At 44.5% G+C, this 21,696-nt stretch overlaps 1 protein-coding gene across 1 annotated transcript; it reads left to right on the top strand.

Annotated features, from left to right (window-relative positions):
- The first annotated feature begins 259 nt into the window (after positions 1-259).
- coq3 (coenzyme Q3 methyltransferase) lies at positions 260-21,322 on the top strand. The gene is made up of 6 exons (XM_072245696.1): positions 260-505; positions 4,360-4,497; positions 8,388-8,487; positions 14,067-14,309; positions 17,697-17,856; positions 20,652-21,322. The coding sequence occupies exons 1-6, from the start codon at positions 351-353 to the stop codon at positions 20,816-20,818; spliced, it is 963 nt and encodes a 320-aa protein (XP_072101797.1). The 5' UTR covers positions 260-350; the 3' UTR covers positions 20,819-21,322.
- The last annotated feature ends 374 nt before the right edge of the window (positions 21,323-21,696 follow it).

Genomic DNA, 21,696 nt, shown 5'->3' with positions numbered 1-21,696 from the left:
GGGAGCCGGACTCGGTTGTCAGAGGCCATTTTCAATCGGTAGTGGGAGCTTGTCCTCATTACCACCCCCGGCTATAACTTTCAGCAACCTTGTTTGCACTTCTTATTTAAATTAAAGTTATCTGTATTTCTTACTGTAATTTATATAAACCTAATTTCAACCAATAAACCTAAAACAACACATTTCACGGCGTATCGCGGTGATATTGACCCCGATTCTGATGTCTGTCCGGGGGCCGAGCTGTCGGCTGCCCGTGTTTCCGCCGGATTGTAATCGGAGCGGAGCCGAGCCGCGGCCGGAGAGCGCTGGGGGTGGGACGTGTGCGGCGCCCGCCGTCTCTCCGCGGTGCGATGGCTCTGCGGGCTCGCTGTTCGGGGCTCCGGCTCCGGCTCCGGCTCCGGCTCGGGCTATGGGCGAACTTCGGAGCATCGCCGCCGGCGATCGGGCAGCGGGGGCCCCCGGCGGGGAGAGGCTGCGGCGAGGCGCGGAGCACGGCCGGCGTCCGGTGAGAAACTCCCCTCTCCCTCCAGGACCGACCCCCACCCCACCCCACCCTGACCTCACCCCGACCCTAACCTCAGCCCCACCACCACCCTGACCTGGCCCACCCCCACCCTGACCTCACCCCGACCCTAACAGCCCCACCACCACCCTGACCTGGCCCACCCCCCAACCCCCACCCCACCCCACCCTGACCTCACCCCCCACCCCACCCTGACCTCACCCCCCACCCCACCCTGACCTCACCCCGACCCTAACCTCAGCCCCACCACCACCCTGACCTGGCCCACCCCCACCCTGACCTCACCCCGACCCTAACAGCCCCACCACCACCCTGACCTGGCCCACCCCCCAACCCCCACCCCACCCCACCCTGACCTCACCCCCCACCCCACCCTGACCTCACCCCGACCCTAACCTCAGCCCCACCACCACCCTGACCTGGCCCACCCCCCAACCCCCACCCCACCCCACCCTGACCTCACCCCCCACCCCACCCTGACCTCACCCCGACCCTAACCTCAGCCCCACCACCACCCTGACCTGGCCCACCCCCACCTCCACCCCCACCCCCACCCCCACCCCCACCCCCACCCTCACCTCACCCGCACCCCCACCCCCCACCCAGGGGTGAGCAGTTTTTCAGCGGGATCATTTGTGGACGATCTCGCCTTCCGGAGCTTTCGGCAGCTGCCTCGTCGGTGTCAAATGCCCTTTACGAAGAGCAATCGTCCTTGCAGCTGGCAAATTAGGTCATTGGGTGGCGACTACAGCGAAAAATGTGGCAAGAAGTTTACAGACACAAAGGTTTCTGCAGATGCTGGAAATCCAGAAACAAACAAAAACAAAAACATACACATACATACATACACATACATACACACACATACATGCACATACATACACACACATACATACACACACATACATACACACACACACATACGTACACCCACACATACACATACACACACACACACACATACACATACATACACACACACACCCACCCACCCACCCCCACCCCACCTCAACAGGTCAGGCAGCACCTATGGTGAGGAATAAACAGTCGACGTTTCGGCCTGAGGCCGTTCATTCGGACTGGAAAGGAAGGGGTGAAGAAGCCAGATAAGAAGGTAGACTGGGGGGGTGGGGGGGTGTTTTAGGACAAGCTGGTAGATGATAGGTGAGACCAGGTGAGGGGGATGGTAGGTGGGGGTGGCAATGACGCGGGAAGCTGGGAGGCGATAGGTGGGAGAGGCAGGAATTGCCTAGGAGAGGAGAATGGATCTTGGGAGAAAGTGAAGGACAAGGGACACCAGAGGGAGGTCATGAGGGTGGGGGGAGGGGAAGAGAAGAGGTGAGACCCTACCAGAATGAGGATGGTAGGGATAACAGAGGGTAGTGGAGAGGAATCAATGTTGGTGCATCAGGTTGGAGGCTGCCCAGAGGCAATACAAGGTGTTCCTCTTCCAACCTGCGTTTGACCTTAGCATGGCAGTACAAGAGGGCATGGATGGAGATATTAGTGTGGGAATGGTGTCCAGGCCTTGTGGTAGTCTCTCCCCTTTGTTTGTCCCTTTATTTCTGCCCCCCCCCCATTCTTGTAGTCCCTCACCCCTTCTTTTCCCCTCCCCTGCCCACAACCTTTCTTTCTTTCTCTGCCTTCTTCCCTTAATTCCCTGATCCTCAGTGGTGGAGAGGCTCATGCCTGAGTCTGTAACCCTACACAGCCTCTTGTGATCCTGTACATTGGTGCCTCCACACCAGGCCATGACAGAAGTGGTTATAGATTGCTTTTATAGATTCCATGAGAAATATCATTTCACCTTTCGCTGTGGTAAGCTTTTAAAAGCTCTTGTCAACTCTGCAGACGGCTAAGCTGAAGAACTCTTGATGTCACAATCTGCCTTGTGCCTGCCTGCTCGTTCTCTGTAACTGTGAGTTTATTGCGAATTCTGTTTTAATTTTCCCCTGATGTACTGGTGTACGGACTGAGCTATCACAATCTCCCCTGTTAGGAGCTTACGCTTTACTGTCTGCCTGCACTGCACTTTTTCTATAGCTGTTACACTTTATTCTGCATTGTTGTTGTCTTATCTCATCTCTCTCGACGGAAGAAGCCAGAGAGTGGTAGTGGAGGATTGCTTCTCCGAGTGGAGGCCTGTGACTAGTGGTGTGCCACAGGGATCAGTGCTGGGTCCATTGTTATTTGTCATCTATATCAATGATCTGGATGATAATGTGGTAAATTGGATCAGCAAATTTGCTGATGATACAAAGATTGGAGGAGCAGTGGACAGTAAGGAATGTTTTCAAAGTTTGCGGAGGGATTTAGACCAGCTGGAAAAATGGCAGTTGGAGTTTAATACAGACAAGTGTGAGGTATTGCACTTTGGAAGGACAAACCAAGGTAGAACATACAGGGTGAATGGTAGGGCACTGAGGAGTGCAGTAGAACAGAGGGATCTGGGAATACAGATACAAAATTCCCTAAAAGTGGCATCACAGGTAGATAGGGTCGTAAAGAGAGCTTTTGGTACATTGGCCTTTATTAATCAAAGTGTTGAGTATAAGAGTTGGAATGTTATGATGAGGTTGTATAAGGCACTGATGAGGCCGAATCTGGAGTATTGTGTGCAGTTTCGGTCACCTAATTACACGAAGGATATTAATAAGGTTGAAAGAGTGCAGAGAAGGTTTACAAGGATGTTGCCGGGACTTGAGAAACTCAGTTACAGAGAAAGGTTGAATAGGTTAGGACTTTATTCCCTGGAGCATAGAAGAATGAGGGGAGATTTGATAGAGGTATATAAAATTATGATGGGTATAGACAGAGTGAATACAAGCAGGCTTTTTCCACTGAGGCAAGGGGAGAAAAAAACCAGAGGACATGGGTTAAGGGTGAAGGGGGAAAAGTTTAAAGGGAACATGGGGGGGGGGCTTCCTCACACAGAGAGTGGTGGGAGTGTGGAATGAGCTGCCAGATGAAGTGGTAAATGCAGGCTCACTTTTAACATTTAAGAAAAACTTGAACAGGTACACGGATGAGAGGTCTATGGAGGGATATGGTCCGTGTGCAGGACAGTGGGAGTAGGCAGAAAAATGGTTCAGCACAGCCAAGAAGGGCCAAAAGGCCTGTTTCTGTGCTGCAATGTTCTATGGTTCCATCTTGCTCTACCTCACCGCACTGTGTCATGAATTGATCTGTATGGACAGTATGCAAAACAAGTCTTTCATTGTACCTCAGTGCATGTGACAATAATAAATCTATTTACCAGTTCAGATTTGACAACAGAATCTTACACCTACGGCAGCCTCCCGCTATCAAGGACATATATACAGAAAGGTGCTGGAAAAGGGCCAGTAACTCAATAAGGGATCCCACCTACCCTGCTCGTGGACTGTTTGTCCCTCTCACATCAGGGACGAGGCTGTGTAGCATCTACACCAGGACCACCTGGTTCAAAAACAGTTTCTTTCCCCAAGCAGTAAGGCAGATCAACACCTCCCCACCCCAACCACCAATACTTTATCATTCCCTGTCAGTCACCTTACGTTCAGATGCTCCTGTGCCTAGTGTCACTTTATGGACATACAATCAATCCATGTGTAGAAGCTATTAAATGTATTTATATTTATTGTGTTTTCTCTTTATCATTGTGTTCTTTACTGTGATTTTTTTTTTGTGCTGAATTAGATCCAGAATAACAATTACTTCATTCTCCTTTACGTTTGTGTACAGAAAATGACTTTAAATAGTCTTGAATCTTGAACTTATACCATCTTGATAGGAAAACTGTGTTAGATCTGAAGAAGTCCTGAGACCATTGTGATGTTGCTTCTTTGCTTTATTAGGATGTATAGTGCATCAAAGACAACTGTGGAACCTGGCGAAATGAAGAAGTTTCAGGCCTTGTCACAAAAATGGTGGGACAGAAATGGAGAATTTGCAGCTCTACATTCATTGAATGATCTCCGTGTTCCTTTTATCCGGTACGATCACCTTCCCATTCACAGCTTGTGTTAGTTGTAAATGTAGGAATTGCTTGGCTCACCCAGACTCCCTATCACAGACATGTGTCCTTCCCTGGTTGTCCGTTTCAATTCTGCTTCTCGTTCCCATTCCAATTTGCCTGCTCTGCTTCCACGATGAGGCCACACTCAGGTTGGAGGAACAACACCTCGTATTCTATCTGGGTAGCCTCCATCCAGATAGCATGAACAGATCAAATAGTCCAACTTCTGGTTATTTCTCCCCTTCCCCCTTCTCTCTTTTTTCCATTCCCCCCATTCTTGCTCCCCTCTTATCCCTACTCTTTTCCTTACCTGCCCGTCACCTTCCTCTGGTGCCCCTTCTCCCATTGGCAACACTCTCTCATTAGATTCCTTCTTCAGCCCTTTACTTCTTCCACCTGTCACCTCCCAACTTCATACTTCATCCACCCACCTTACCCACAAATCTGCTCTCCCTATCACCTGGCAGCTAGTACTCCCTCCCCTCCCTCCACTCCTTATTCTGGCTCCCCCTCCTTCCTTTCCAGGCTCTCAACCCAAAACATCAACCGTTTATTCCCCTCCATAGACGCTGCCTGACCTGCTGAGTTCCTCCAGCATTTTGTGTGTGTTGCTCTGGATCTCTAGCATCTATAGAATCTTGTGTTTATGATGTGCTTAATACTTGTTGCAAAAAAGTTACTTTGTTGTATGCAAGGCCATAGTAGCGCTATTCTTTGTAGAGATTCATGTGAGAATTTATGCTTTTCATTGTTTATTTTATTAAAATGTTTTGTCTTCCATTATTTTGATTGCTTAATATTTATTGGTTCCAATAGACAAGTTTCTAACACTGTAATTTCATCTTTTTACACAACATGAACAGTGCCTTGCATACAAACAAAGATCTGTGTGCTTGTCTTACGTAAAAAATAGGACTTTACACCTTCGAGTCTGCTCCACCATTCAATATGATAAAGACTATATTACCACTCAACAATGCCTTGATGTCTTTTCCTTCTGAAAAGTTGATTGGGTGGTTGAGAAGGCAGCTGGTGTGTTGGCCTTCATTAGTCAGGAGATTGAGTTCCCGGGGTAATGTTGCAGTTCTATAAAACTCCGGCTAGACCTCACTTGGAATATTGGGTTCAGTTCTTGAAGCTTCATTCTAGAAACATAGAAAACCTACAGCACAATACAGGCCCTTCGACCCACAAAGCTGTACCGAACGTGTCCTTACCTTAGAAATTACTTAGGGTTACCCATAGCCCTCTATTTTTCTAAGCTCCGTGTACCTGTCCAGGAGTCTATTAAAAGACCCTGTGGTATCCGCCTCCACCACCATCACCGGCAGCCCATTCCATGCACTCACCACTCTCTGCGTAAAAAACTTACCCCTGACATCTCTGGGAGAATGTGGAAGCTTTAGAGCGAGTGCAGAGGAGATTTACCAGGATTAGTGAGTATGCCTTATGAGGATAGGTTGAGTGAGCTAGGGCTTTTCTCTTTGGGGTGAAGGAGGATGAGAGATGATTTGACAGACGTCTACAAGATGATAAGCAGCATAGATAGAGTGGACAATGGAGATTTTTTTTTCCCAGGCCAGAAATGGCTAATACGAGAGGGCATAATTTTAAGGTGATTGGAGAAAACTATAGGGCAAATGTGAGGGGCTGGGGTTTTACAACATGGAGAGTGGTGGGTGTGTGGAATGCATTGCCGGAGTGGTGGTAGGGACAGTTACATACATTGGGGACATTTAATAAACTCTTAGATAGGCACATGGATGAAAAAAAAATGGAGGGCTATGTAGGAGGGAAGGGTTAGATGGATCTTGGAGCGGGTTTAGAAGCTGGCACAACATCTTGGGCTGTACTGTACTGTAATGTTCTACGCTCTGTGTTCTCCTCAAGCAAATTGATTTCTGCAGATTCACACTCCCTGAGTGAAAAAACTTCTCTTCACCGGAGTCCTGAATCTCGTGCTGCAGAACCTGAGGCAGTGAGCCCTTGCTCAAGACTTCCTACCCAGGAGAAGCCAGTGCAGACTTATTTATTTTCAGCATATTTATGTTCAAACCCATAATCATCTCCTGAACTTTCAAGCTAGGTCAAATTCAGACCAAATATAATAAGCTCAACACTATTGTCATTTTGTTATCTTCTAGACTGTTCTAGGAGGTTTCAGTCTTGGTTTTATTTTGCAAAATATTGCAAAACCTATATACTGTATCACTGTAGCTATTACTTTATAAGTTGATATAAACTTTTTATTTTTGCTTAAATGTGATCAATTATTGATTATCATTTCTGAATATGGACATTTACTGTAACAAGTGTACAGTCAGAATTTGAAACCGCAGACCTAAGATATAATTTTATTTATTTTTTTTGTAATTTATTTTTTATTGAATTTCATCATCAAACATTTCCATAAGATGTATTTCAGATACTGTACATTTATATCATATAATCATATTTGTCACAAATCTCCACATAATATTTATCTGAGGTATACACTTATAGAAAGGAGAGGAAAGAAAGAACAATCGAAAGAAGAAAACTACGTACATAGTAGGGAGTGATTTTTTTTTACAACATATTCATTGACTTGTGAGAATAAAATGAGGTGATATGTAGTTAAACCATTTTTTCCAGTATGAATAACACTGTTCCAACTTATGATTAACAGATGCTGTTATCTTCTCCATTTTGTAAATGTCCATTGTAATTTCCATCCATCCATTTAAAGTTGGGCTCTCCTGAGATAACTATTTCCTGGTAAGCGTCTTTTTACCAGCCACCAGCAGTACATTCATAGAAACGTAGAAAATAGGTGCAGGAGTAGGCCATTCGGCCCTTCGAGCCTGCACCGCCATTCAGTATGATCATGGCTGATCATCCAACTCAGAACCCTGTACCTGCCTTCTCTCCATACCCCCTGATCCCTTTAGCCACAAGGACCATATCTAACTCCCTCTTAGATATAGCCAATGAACTGGCCTCAACTGTTTCCTGTGGCAGAGAATTCCACAGATTCACCACTCTCTGTGTGAAGAAGTTTTTCCTCATCTCGGTTTCATTAAATATTTATCTCTTTTCAACCATTCTTGAGGTATATACCCAAAATATATGGTCTTACTCTCTAAGGGTATTTCACATTTAAAGATGTCTTGTAGGGCATTATGTATCCCAGTCCAATAGTCTTTGATAACAGGGCATTCCCAGAAAATATAGTGGTTTGCATTTTGATTTTCACAGTTTCTTCAGCAAGCAGGGGAGTTACTATTATAATGGGATTTCTGAGAGGGTGTAATAAAATATCTTATCAAGTTTTTCCACCGAACTCCCTCCATTTCTGTGAACTGGTACACTTCCATTGATACCTCCATATTATTGTCCAGTCTTCCTCAGATATTATTATCCCTCCTTCCTTCTCCCATTTTGTTTTAATGTGTGAAATCGAATGTTTTTTAAGATTTGACAAACCCGTATAAACACTTGAAATTATTCTGCTGCTGTTGTCTGAATTATATGCTTTTCTAAATAGCTCTATCAGACATGAACTTGCCTTGGTTACATTTTTAACCCTCCTATTAACATACTGTCGCATCTGTAAATACCGGTAAAAGTCTTGTTTTTCTAATAAGTGTTTCTCTTTGAGCATTTCAAAACTGAACAGTGTTCCTTCTTTCATTATATTGCAAATAGCTGTTATTCCTTTAGCTGTCCAGTCCTTAAATCTAACATCCAGCTTATTCAGCGTAAAATCCGAGTCATATGCACACCATTTAAGAATTGCAATGTCTAGTTTTATTTTTCACATTGTTGTATTTTGAAGCTGCTTGCTGGAGAAAGGTGGTTGATTTTGTTTTTTTAATTTCTTTCTAGAGACAGATTATTAATGTACAGTGAGAAAACACATTTAGGATATCCCCTTGATGGTTTCCGGATTTTAGACGTTGGCTGTGGAGGAGGACTACTATGTGAGGTACAGAAATTGCCTGTGAAAGTGATGAACCGATTCACTGACTGTGTACAGATTACTAATATTAGTAATAATCAGTACCAAAATATCTGAATCAGATTTAATATCACTGGCAAATGTCATGAAATATGTTGTATTGCAGTAGCAGTACAGTCTAAAGCATAAAAAAAATAAGTTATAATAAGAAAGACTGCATATATAAAAATAATTAAGCAGTGCAAAACTGTGCAAAACAAAAAAGAAGAAAATCTTGAGGTACATGGGTTCATTGTCCATTCAGAAATCTGGTGGTGGAGGGGAAGAAGCTGTTTCTAAAACGTTGGGTATGTGCCTTCATGCTTCATCCTTGATGCTAGCCATGAGAAGGCAGCATGTCCTGGGTGATGGGGGTCCTTAAAGGTTGATGCTGCATTTTGAAGCATCACCTTTTGGAGGTGTCCTCGATGCTGGGGGTCGGGGAGGGGGCTGGTGCCCATGATAGAGCTGGCTGAGTTTACAACTTTCTGCAGCTTTTTCTGATCCTGTGCAGTGGCCCCTCCATACGAGATGGTGTTGCAGCCTGTTAGAATGCTCTCCACAGTACATCTGTAGAAATTTGTGAGAATCTTTGGTGACATGGCAAGACTAGATGGAATAGAGTTTGTCAACTGTGTTCAGGAAGGTTTCCTTAATCAGTGCATAGAAGTCCCAGCAAGAGAAAGTGCGATACTAATCTCCTATTGGGGAATGAGAAAGGGCAGGTGACAGAAATTTGTGTAAGGAAACATTTTGCATCTAGTGATCATAATACCAGCACTTTTTAAAGTAAATATGGAAAAATATAGGTATGGTCTGCAGGTTGTGATTATAAATTGGAGAAAGGCCAAATTTGATGGTATCAGAAAGGATCTGGCAAGTGTGGATTCAGACAGGCTGTTTTCTGGCAAGGGTGTACTTGGTAAGTGGGAGCCCATCAAAAGTGAAATTTTGAGAGCACAAAGCTTGTATATACCTGTCAGAATAAAAGGTAAAGATAACATGTTTAGGGAATCTTGCTTTTCAAGAAATGTTGAAGTCCTGGTTAAGAAACAAAAATGAGGTGCGTAGGCTGGTATAGGGAAGTGGAAACAAATGAGGTGCCTGTGGAGTATAGGAAGTGCAAGAGAACACCTGAAGGAATCAGGACGTCTAAAAGAAGGCATGAGGTAGCCCTAGCAGACAAGGTAAAGGAGAATCCCAAGGGATTCTACAGATACTTTAAGAGCAAAAGGATTGTAAGGGGCAAAGTTGATCTTCTGGAAGATTAGAATGGTAATCTATTTGTAGTCAAAAGAGATGGGGGAGATCTTAAGTGGATTTTTTGCATCTGTATTTACTTGGGAAACGGACAGATATATAGACTCCAAGTGAGGCAAAGCAGCACTGAGGTCGTGGACCCGATACAGATTACAGAGGAGGAGGTCTTTGCTGTCTTGATAAATCCCAACGGCCTGACAGGTTGTTGCCCGGACCCTGTGGGAGGCAGGTCCTGAAGCTGCAGGGACACTAGCAGAGAAATTTAAATCAACTGTAGCGACAGGAGAGATACTGGAGGATTGGAAGCTAATAGTGTTGTTCCTCTGTCTAAGGAAGGCTCTAAACATAAACCAGGAAATTATAGATTGGTGAGCCTGATATCAGTTGTGGGAAAGTTATTGGAAGGTATTCTAAGGGACCGTGCATATGAGTGTTTGAATAGACAGGGACTGATTGGCATAGTCAGCATGGCTTTGTGTATGGTAGGTCATGTCTAAGCAAACTTAATGATTTTTTCTGAGGAAGTTACCAAGAATATTGATAAAGGCAAGGGAGTGGATGTTGTCTACATGGATGTTAGCAAGGCATCTGACAAGTTCCCATATGGAAGGTTGGTCAGGAAGGTTGAGTCACTTGATATTCAAGGTCGGGTAGTAAATTGGACTAGACACTTGTTTAGTGGGAGAAGCTGGAGAGTGGTAGTAGATGGCTGCCTCTCTGACTGGGGCCTGTGACTAGTGGAGTGCCGCAGCGATCGGTGCTGGGTCCATTGTTGTTTGCCATTGATACCAACGATCTGGATGATCATGTGGTTAACTGGATCAGCAAACTTGCAGATGACACAAAGGTTGGGGAGTAGTGGACAGTGAGGAAGACTATCAGAAATTGCAGCTGGATCTGGACCAGCTGGAAAAAGGGGCTGAAAAGTGGCAGATGGAATATAATGCAGACAAGTGCGAGGTGTTGCACTTTGGTAGGACCAACCAGGGTAGTGAATGTTAGGGCACTGAGGAGTGCAGTAGAACAGAGCATTTGGGAATACGGGTCCATAATTCAATGAAAGTGGCAGGACAGGTAGATAAGGTTGTAAAGAAAGTTTTTGGCACATTGGCCTTCATAAATCAAAGTATTGAGTACAGGAGATGGGATGTTGGTGAGGCCTAATTTGGAGCATTGTGTGCAGTTTTGGTCACTTACCTGCAGGAAAGATTTAAATAAGGTTAAAAGAGAGCAGAGAAAATTTACAAGGATGTTGCGGGGACTAGTGGACCTGAGTTATAAGGAACTTTTTAATTGGTTAGTACTTTATTCCTTTGAATGAAGAAGATTGAGGGGAGATTTGATAAAGCCTTACAAAATGATGAGTGATATAGATAGGGTAAATGCAAGCAGGCTTTTTCCACTGAGGTTAGGTGGGCCCACAACAGGAGGTCATAGGTTGAGGGTGAAAGGTGAAATGATTAAGGTATGCAAGAGGGGAACCTTTTTCACTCAGAGGGTGGTGAGAGCGTGGAATGAGCTGCCAGCACATGCGAGATCGGTTTGAATATTTAAGAGAAGTTTGGCTAGGTACATGGATGATAGTGGAATGGAGGGCTATTGTCCTTGTGCGGGTCAGTGGGGGTAGGCACTTTAAATTGTTCAGCATGGACTAGATGGGCTGAAAGGCTTGTTTCTGTGCTGTTCTTCTCTCTAACTCTATTACATTCCAATTCTCCTCAAACTCCAAATGAAGTACAGCCGTTGTTGTGCCTTCTTTGTAACTGCATATGTTGGGCCCAGGATAGATCTTCAGAGATGTTGACACCGAGAAACTTGAAACTGCTCACCATTTTCACTCCTGATCCTTCGATGAGGACTGGTGTGCGTTCCCTCGACTTCCCCTCCTGAAGTCCACAATCAATTCCTTGGTTTTACTGACACTGACTGCAAGGTTGTTGTTTCGACACCACTCAACCAGCTGATTTATCTCACTGCTGTACACCTTCTCGTCACCGTCCAAAGTAGTTGTGTCGTCAGCAAGTTTATCGATGTCGTTTGAGCCGTGCCTAGCCACACAGTTGTTGAAGTAGAGAAGAGGACGGTCGGTTAAGCATGTATCCTTGAGGTGCACCTGTGTTGATTGTCAGCGAGGAGGAATGTTATTCACAGTCTGCACTGACAGTTGTCTTCCGATGACATAGTCGAGGAACCTGTTGACAGGAAGTTACAGAGGCCCAGCTTTTGGAGCTCGTTGATTAGAACTGAGATTATGATAGTGTTGAACTCGGAGCTGTAGTCAATAAACAGCAGCCTGCCCTAGGTATTGCTATTATCCAGGTGATCCAGTGCTGAGCGGAGAGCCAGTGAGACTGTATCTGCTGTAGACCTGTTGTCGGGATAGGCATTTACAGCCGGTCCAGGTCCTTGTTTAGGCAGGGGTTGATTCTGGCCATGACAAACCTGTCAAAGCACGTCATCAGAGTAGACGTGAGTGCAACTGGGCGATGGTGGTTAAAGCAGCTCACTCTGCTCTGGTACGATTGTTGCCCTATTGAAGCAGGTGGGAACTTCTGACTGTGGCAGTGAGAGACTGAAGATGTCTGTGAACACCCCTGCCAGATTGTTGGCACAGATTTTCAGTGCCCTACTACGTACACCATCAGAGTCTGAGGCCCTGCAAGAGTTCACCCTCATGAAAGGTGTTCTGACGTCAGCCTCCGAGGCAGAGATCGCAGATCACCAGATGCTGCAGGGATTTGCACAGATGTAGTTTTATTTTCCTAAGCCATTAAATAAATAAATACGTTAAGGCATTTAAATTGAAGTACAATGTATGAAGGATAAATCTGTTCAATACAGAGGCTCCAATGTGCACGATTGAAAAAAGCTGCAAGGGTTGTGTTCGTAGCCAGCTCTGGCACAGGGACAGCCCTCCCCACCAACAAGGGCATCTTCAAAAGCTGAAGAAGGCAGTGCGTCAAGAGGGCATGTCCTGGGTGGTGTGCGCCCTTAATGATGGTGACAACCAACACACGTGGATATGCTAGGGATAGCCCACAAGAGTCGCCACACATTTCAGCATCAGTGTAACATCTACGGGACAACCCAAGCAGCAGCAACAGAACAACAGCGAAACAAACCCAGTTCAGACATTGGGCCTTCGACTTCCCTAGCGGACTCGAGCCGCAATCTTTTGTGCTGGTTTCGATCAGATTTATTTCACAGAACATTAGAACATTACAGCATAGTGCGGGTCCTCCAGCCTACAATGTCCTTGTGTACTCGAAGGTCAAGTATTCCGTGCACCCACCACCACTGTGTAAAGAATTTATCTCTGATATCCCCCATATGCCTTCGTCCATTCACTCCTCCCCATATTAGCCACTTATGCCCTGGAAAAGGTCTCTGGCTGTCCACTCGATGTCGTCGTTGTGGCTATCCCTTGAGGTCGAGGATGGTGGCCTTCGTTCTGTTGATCTACTTATGGGCTCTCAGGTGGCTTATGAGCTCAAGTCATCTCTCATGCTCCTCTGCTCCAAAGGGAAAAGCCCGAGCTACCCTCATAAGTCATGTCCTCTAATCCAGGCAGCATCCTGGTAAGTCTCCTCTGCACCCTGTCTAAAGCTTCCATGTCCTTCCTCTAATGAGGCGACCAGAATTGAGCACAATATTCCAAGAGCTGCAACATTACCTTGCTTAAGAAACTTGAACTCAATTCCTTAATTCCTTAAAAAACCTGTACTAACTTAGCGAGAGACCTCCGACACCCGTCTGGTCTCATCTACCACCTGCCAGCTTGTACTCTTTCTCCTCTCTCCACCTTCTTATTCTGGCTTCTTCCCCCTTCCTTTCCAGTCCTGTTGAAGGGTCTTAGGCCGAAATGTTGACTGTTTATTCACTTCCATGGATGTCCTGATGAAGGGTCTTTCCGGTCCTGTTAAAGGGTCTGGGGCCGAAATGTTGACCGCTTATTCATTTCCATGGATGTCCTGATGAAAGGTCATTCCAATCTTTCCATGGATGTCCTGATGAAGGGTCTTTCCAGTCCTGTTGAATGATCTGGGGCCGAAATGTTGACCGCTTGTTCATTTCCATGGATGTCCTGATGAAAGGTTCTTTCCAATCTTTCCATGGATGTCCTGATGAAGGGTCTTTCCAGTCCTGTTGAAGGATCTGGGGCCGAAATGTTGACCATTTATTCATTTCTATGGATGTTCTGATGAAGGGTATTTCCACTCCTGTTGAAGGGTCTGGGGCCAAAATGTTGACTGTTTATTCATTTCCATGGATGTCCTGATGATGATTTTGACTTTTTGCTCATTCAGCCACTAGGTCGTCTTGGAGCACTGGTCGTTGGAATTGATCCTTTGGAAGAGAACATCAGAACAGCAGAGCTGCACCGGTCATTTGATCCCGTACTGACGAGACAGGTGGAGTACACTGCCTGTGCTCTGGAGGAAATGGCAATGGAGGCTACGGGTACGTTTGATGCCGTTGTAGCTTCTGAAGTTGTAGAACATGTTAATGACGTGGGGACATTTATTGGATGTGCTGCACAAGTGTTAAAGGTAAGATTTTGGGGAAAAAAGTCTTAATTGTATTCTATTTGCTCTACTCCCTTCACACCCATCACTGTGTGGCTTGGCACAGGTCAAATCACATCTATAAATTTGCTGATGACACAACCAATGTTGGCAGAATTTCAGATGGTGATGAGAGGGTCTGTAGGAATGAGATGTATCAGCTAGTGGAGTGGTGTCACAGCAATAACCTTGCACTCAATGTTAGTAAGACCAAAGAATTGATTGTGGACTTCAGAAAGTGTAAGACAAGGGAACATGCACCAGTCCTCATAGAGGGGTTGGAAGTGGAAAGAGTGAACAATTTCAAGTTCCTGGGTGTCAACATCTCTGTGGATCTAACCTGCGCCCAACATATCGATGTAGCTACGAAGAAATCATCACATGGCTATATTTCATTAGGAGTTTGAGGAAATTATTAGGAGTTTCAGGGCTGTCAGAGATTACAGCAGGACACCAATAGGTTGCAAAACTGGGCTGAGAAGTGGCAGATGGAGTTTAACCCGGATAAGTGTGAGGTGGTTCATTTTTGTAGGTTAAATATGATGGCAGAATATAGTATTAATAGTAAAACTCTTGGCATTGTGGAGGATCAGAGGGATCTTGGGGCCCAAGTCCAGAGGATACTCAAAGCTGCTGCGCAGGTTGACTGTGTGGTTAAGGTAAATTGGCCTTCATCAACCGTGGGATTGAGCTCAAGAGCCGAGAAGTAATGTTACAACTACATAGGACACTGGTCAGACCCCGCTTGGTGTACGGTGCTCGGTTCTGGTCACCTCACTACAGGAAGGATGTGGAAACTATAGAAAGGGGGGCAGAGGAGATTTACAAGAATGATGCCTGGATTGGGGACCATGCCTTATGAGAATAGGTTGAGTAAACTTGGCCTTTTCTCCTTGGAGCAGCGGAGGATGAGAGGTGTATAAGATGATTAGAGGCATTGATCATGTGGATAGTCAGAGACTTTTCCCCAGGACTGAAATGGTTATCACGAGAGGGCACAGTTTTAAGGTGCTTGGAAGTCGGTACAGAGGAGATGTCAGGGGTAAGTTTTTTTACGCAGAGAGTGGTGAGTGTGTGGAATGGGCTACCAGCAGCAGTGGTGGAGGTGGATACGATAGGGTCTTTTAAGAGACTCTTGGATAGGTACATGGAGCTTGGAAAAATAGAGGGCTGTGGGTAACCCGAGGTAATTTCTAAAGTAAGTGCATTTGGCACAGCGTAGTGGCCTGACGGGCCTGTTTCTGCTTCAGGTTTTCTATGTTTCTATGAGATTTGGTACGTCACCAAAGACATTCACATATTTCTATAGATGTACTGTGGAGAGCATTCTAACTGGTTGCATCACTGTCTGGTATGGAGGGGAAGGGCTACTACACAGGATTGATATAAGCTACAGGCAGTTGTAAAATTAGTCCGCTTCCTCCTGGGTGCTGGCCTCTGTAGGATCAAGGACATCTTCAAGGAGCGATGCCTCAAAAGGTGGTGTCCATCATTAAGGACCCCTACCACCCAGGGCTATCATCAGGAGGAAACATAGAAAATAGGTGCAGGAGTAGGCCATTCGGCCCTTCAAGCCTGCACCACCATTCAGTATGATCATGGCTGATCATCCAACTCAGAACCCTGTGCCAGCCTTCGCCCCCCATACCCCCGATCCCTTTAGCCACAAGGGCCATATCTAACTCCCTCTTAAATATAGCCAATGTACTGGCTTCAACTGTTTCCTGTGGCAGAGAATTCCACAGATTCACCACTCTCTGTGTGAAGAAGTTTTTCCTAATCTCGGTCCTAAAGGGCTTCCCCTTTATCCTCAAACTGTGACCCCCTCGTTCTGGACTTCCCCAACATTGGGAACAATCTTCCTGCATCTAGCCTGTCCAATCCCTTTAGGATTTTATATGTTTCAATAAGATCCCCCCTCAATCTTCTAAATTCCAACGAGTATAAGCCTAGTCGATCCAGTCTTTCATCATATGAAAGTCCTGCCATCCCAGGAATCAATCTGGTGAACCTTCTTTGTACTCCCTCTATGGCAAGGATGTCTTTCCTCAGATTAGGGGACCAAAACTGCACACAATACTCCAGGTGTGGTCTCACCAAGGCCTTGTACAACTGCAGTAGTACCTCCCTGCTCCTGTACTCAAATCCTCTTGCTATGAATGCCAGCAGACCATTCGCCTTTTTCACCGCCTGCTGTACCTGCATGCCCACTTTCAATGACTGGTGTATAATGACACCTAGGTCTCGTTGCACCTCCCCTTTTCCTAATCGGCCTCCATTCAGATAATACAGGAGACTGAAGACGTGCACTCAGTGATTCAGGAACAGCTTCTTCCCCTCTGCCATCCGATTTCTGAATGGACATTAAACCCATGAACACTACCTCACTACTGAATATCCCTTGGAGTACAGTTAAGTCAATCGTTAAGGAATGGAAAGAATATGGCACAGCTGTAAATCTGCCTAGAGCAGGCCATCCCCAAAAACTGAGTGACTGTGCAAGAAGGGGACTAGTGAGGGAGGCCACCAAGAGACCTTTAACAACCCTGGAGGATTTACAAGCTTCAGTGGCTGAGATGGGAGAGGTTGTGCATACAACAACTGTTGCCCGGGTGCTTCACCAGTTGCAGCTTTATGGGAGAGTGTTCTTTGGCCATTTTCATTGTGAAGTGGAATAGCCAAGATTACTCTGCTTCCCCATCTTGGGACAGTATTAGGATTAGAGGATGTTTCTGAGATAGTAAATCTGCTTGAAAGTACCGTGGTTCTGAGAGTCTTGTTTGTAATGCTATAAACAACCATTTATGGACACTGTTTATGATGAGAGACCTGTAAAGATCTTGAGCTTTCTTTTACAATTTGTAGACAGAATCAGCTTTTGTCTTGAGCTTTCTTTTACAATTTGTAGACAGAATCAACTTTTGTCTAGAGGCGAAACGAGTTAATTACATGCTTTAGGTCATTGTACAAGATGATAAGAGGCACAGATCAAGATAAGAGACACAGATCAAGTAGACTGCCGGAGACACTTTCTCAGAGCAGAAATGGCTTATATGAGGGGATGTACTTTTAAGATAATTGGAGGAAAGTATAGAGAGGATGTCAGAGGTAAGTATTTACACAGAGAGTAGTGGGTGTGTGGAGCACCCTGCCAGGGATGGAGGTAGAAGCAGATACGTTAGGCCCTAATGATTAGGGGCATAGAGAAGACCCTTGGATTGGCACATGGATGATAGGAAAAGGGAGGGCTACGTGGAAGGGATGGGTAGATTGATCATAGAGTAGGTTAAAGGATAGGCATGGCATTGTGGGCCGAAGGGCCTGTACTGTGCTGTAATGTTCTATGTAAATCATTTTTGCTCTTTGATATAGCCTGAAGGATCGCTCTTTATCACAACAATAAACCGAACGTTCCTGTCCTATGCAATGGCAATCGTAGCAGCTGAGCACGTATTGAGAATTGTACCGAGTGGGACACACGAATGGGACAAGTTCATTAGCCCTGAAGATCTGGAGACTTTTCTAACATCCAGTGAGTAATGTGAATTATTAAATTTTAGTTTTATTTGTCAGAGAAAGGCAGAAGTATAGATTAATGCAATTTAGATTGAAAAGGTTTTTATGGTTAAGGTGAAACTGTAATCACCCAACATGGTTTATTTTATTAATGGATATATTAATATCTTTTAAAATTGATGGACTGGAAAAATTCATTGGCCCTGAAGAGCTGGACAAATTTCTAGCATCCAGTGGGTCATAGAGTTTGTGCTGAACTATTAATCTGCCTCATTCTATCGACTTGCACCTGGACCATAGCCATCCATACCCCTCCATGTACCTATCCAAATTTCTCTGAAATGTTGAAATCGAAGCTACATTCACCACTTCCACTGGCAGCTCGTTCCACACTCTCTGAGTGAAGAAGTTTCCCCTCATGTTCCCCCTAAACATTTCACCTTTCACCCTTAACCCATGACCTCTATTGTAGTCTCACCCAACCTCAGCTGAAAAAAACCTGCTTGCCTTTACCCTATCTATACCTTTCATAACTTTGTAAACCTCTTTATGGGTAAGGAGGTCAAATTATTTATTGTAATTCAAGTAATGACCCAACATGGTTTAGTTAAAATGTTCAGATTCAGATTCATTTATTTATCACATGTACATTGAGTGAAATCATCGTTTGCGTTAATAACCAACACAACCTTACGATGTGCTGGGACAGCTTGCAAGTGTTGGCACACATTCCACTGCCAACATGCCCATCATATTCAGCAGGAGCACACAAAGCAAAACAACAACGGCAAAAACTTTTTTTTAAAATACATAGGCACCCGTTAGTCTCGTGAGACCATGGATTTGTGCTTTGGAAGGTTTCCAGGGCGCAGGCCTGGGCAAGGTTGTATGGAAGACCAGCAGTGGCCCATGCTGCAAGTCTCTCCTCTCCACGACACCAATGTTGTCCAAGGGAAGGGCCTTAGGACCCATACAGCTTGGCACCAGTGTCGTCGCAGAGCAATGTGTGGTTAAGTACCTTGCTCAAGGACACAACACGCTGCCTCAGCTGAGGCTTGAACTAGCGACCTTCAGATCACTAGACCAATGCCGTAATCACTTGGCCATGCACCAAACCATTAGCGATATGATATGATAAAAACAAGAAATTCTGCAGATGCTGGAAATCCAAGGCAATGCATTCAAAATGCTGGAGGAGCTCAGCAGATCAGACAGCGTTGATGGAACTGAACAAACAGGTGACGTTTTGTGCCAAGACCCTTCGTCAGGACTGGAAAGGAAGGGAGATAATGCCCAGAATAGAAAAGTGCAGGGAGGGGAAGAAGGACGGCTGGAAGGTGATAGGTGAAGCCAGCTGAGTGGGAAAGGTCAAGGGCTGGAGGAAAAGGGATCTGATCAGGGAGGAGAGTGGCCCATAAGAGAAGGGGAAGAACAGGGGGCACCAAGGAGAAGTGATAGGTAGGTGAGAAGAGGTAAAAGGCCAGAGTGGGGAATAGAAGAAGAGGAGGGAGGGAATTTTTTTACTGGAAGGAGAAATCAATATTCTTACTGAAGTTCTAATGAAGTGTTTCGCCCCAAAACGTCAACTGTTTACTCATTTTCCTGGTCTGCTGAGTCTCTCCAGCATTTTGTACCTATTACTTTGATATGCAGCACCTGCAGTTTTCTTTTGTTCATACCATCAGGTTGGAGGCTTCCCTGATGGAATATAACGTCTTGTTCCTCCACTCTGAGGGTGGCCTCGTTGTGCCACAAGAGGAGGCTGTGGACTGATATGTCAGAAAGGGAATGTTGGGAGTTCTGCTTCTGGTGGATGAAGCAGAGGTGCTTGACAAAGTGCTGCCCCAATGAACAATATTATCAAGGAGCAGAGGAGCAAGTTTTGGCTTGTTTGTCTCAAGCTAACTACAGAAGAACAAGTCTGTTTTTTTTGTCCTTTTGTTTTATTTACTCGAATGGAGTTTATGGAATGGTTTCATCGCACTGAGAGCTGAGAATGCTGAGCAAACAATTGTGAGAGACATGAAGCTGAAGATCCTTAAGAGCCACTGCAGCAGTCCTGCTATATGTAATCACTTGAATAAGCAGTACCATTTTTGCTTGGAACAGTAACATGAATTTCCTTTTTACAAATTCTTTTGGAATAAAGTATTGCAGTCTGTCAAAGCTCAAAGTACATTTATTATCAAAGTATGTATACCATATGCAAACGAGATTCATCTTGCAGGCAACCACAAAACAAAGAAATACAATAGAATCGGCAATTCTCTGCTATACTCTCCAAAGTTAAAGTAAATTCATTATGAAGGTGCATACAGTATATTTTACCATACACTACCTTGAGGTTCATTTTCTTGCATTTACAGGAAAATAAAGAAATACAATAGAATCTATACATAAAGACCGAGAAACAACCAATGTGCAAAAGAAGACACATTGTGCAAACAAAACAGAATAAATAACACTGAGAACATGAGTTGTAGGGACCTTGAAAGTGAGTCCCTAGGTTGTGGAATCAGTCCAGTGTTGAGGTGAGTGAAGTTATCCACCCCGGTTCAGGAGCCTGCTGATTGAAGGGTAATAACTGTTCCAGATCCTGGTGGTGTGGGACCTGAGGGTTCTGTACTTCCTGCCCAGTGGTAGTAGCGAGAAGAGAGCATGGCCTGGATGCTGATTTCTTGTTCAGTAACACAAACAGTTCACTGGTAATTTATGGTTATGGTGTTTCATTTATTGCTACAGGAATGTTCATCGCGTCAACATTCATATTTTATGAAAGCGAAATATTTAACTATGCTTTACTTGTCCCAGGTGGATTCTCAGTGGAAGCTGTCAATGGAATGCTGTTTAATCCGCTGTTTGGTTCCTGGACTTGGATCAGTAACTGTAGTGTCAATTATGCACTGCACGCAGTGAAAAAGAAGCAGTCAGATGTTGTCTCAGGAAGAACTAATGGCCAAGAGCATGGTTCCGACTGATCAGAATCCAGTGGTTCGCCCACAGACAAGTTGTAGAAGGAACTGTTTAATTTAATTGCCCCTCAGAAAAGCTGCTCAGCAAACAGATTATCACCATCTACATCAGGCACTAAATATTTTCCCAAGTGGCATAAAGATATTTTTACAAGGATAAAGTACCCCACCTTTTTAAAAAATATAGCTTATGGGCGTGCTGACTGATATCACGATACAAATTACTGTATTTTTGAAATCTAATCTTTAGATGTGCTTTTGTTTCAATGTGTTTATTTGAAATCTTAAATGGAACCTACAGACTTATTTCATTGTCATTTTCTCAGTCGTTCTGCTCTTCATTAAAGCCCTTTTCCTTCCTCCTCCTGTTCCTTATAACAGTTATTCCCAGAACTGTTCCGAATAAAAATAAATTATGTTTGTATATCAAATTTATCAGTAATAATGCCAAGATTACAGAATTTTGTTTATCAGGGATTATTTTAACATTAAACAACCAGTGTGGATCTGCTTTTGGGTGTTGATGTATTTTTCATTATTATGGGGATCTTTGATTTATTGAATTCTTTAAATTTGATGTATTTTTTAATAATGCTGGTAGCTAAAACTTATAATTTTCCATATGGCTAAGCTATGGCATGATACTGCATGTCCCCTGGGTACTTTGGCTCTTTATGTACCATGGCTTTGACCTCTGCACCTTTGAAGGTGGTGAAATGTCAGTTTGAGTGATTTCAGAAAGGTACAGTACTCATAAAAATTATTCTTCCCCCCCCCCCCAGAGGTTTTCATGTTTTATTGTTTTACAACATTGAATCACAGTAGATTTAATTTGGCTTTTTTGACATTGATCAACAGAAAAAGACTCTTTCGTGTCAAAGTGA

The sequence above is a fragment of the Mobula birostris genome, chromosome 2 (assembly GCF_030028105.1).
Source record: "Mobula birostris isolate sMobBir1 chromosome 2, sMobBir1.hap1, whole genome shotgun sequence".
NCBI lineage: Eukaryota > Metazoa > Chordata > Chondrichthyes > Myliobatiformes > Myliobatidae > Mobula > Mobula birostris.
Note: the sequence above shows the minus strand (reverse complement) of the source record. Positions and strands in the feature narration are given on the sequence as shown.

Excerpts from the sequence above, each read along its gene's own strand:
- coq3 (XM_072245696.1), top strand. The coding sequence starts at position 351 with ATGGCTCTGCGGGCTCGCTGTTCGGGGCTCCGGCTCCGGCTCCGGCTC. Across the intron at positions 14,310-17,696 it reads GTGCTGCACAAGTGTTAAAG|CCTGAAGGATCGCTCTTTAT; the intron begins GTAAGATTTTGG and ends TCTTTGATATAG. Across the intron at positions 17,857-20,651 it reads GGAGACTTTTCTAACATCCA|GTGGATTCTCAGTGGAAGCT; the intron begins GTGAGTAATGTG and ends TACTTGTCCCAG.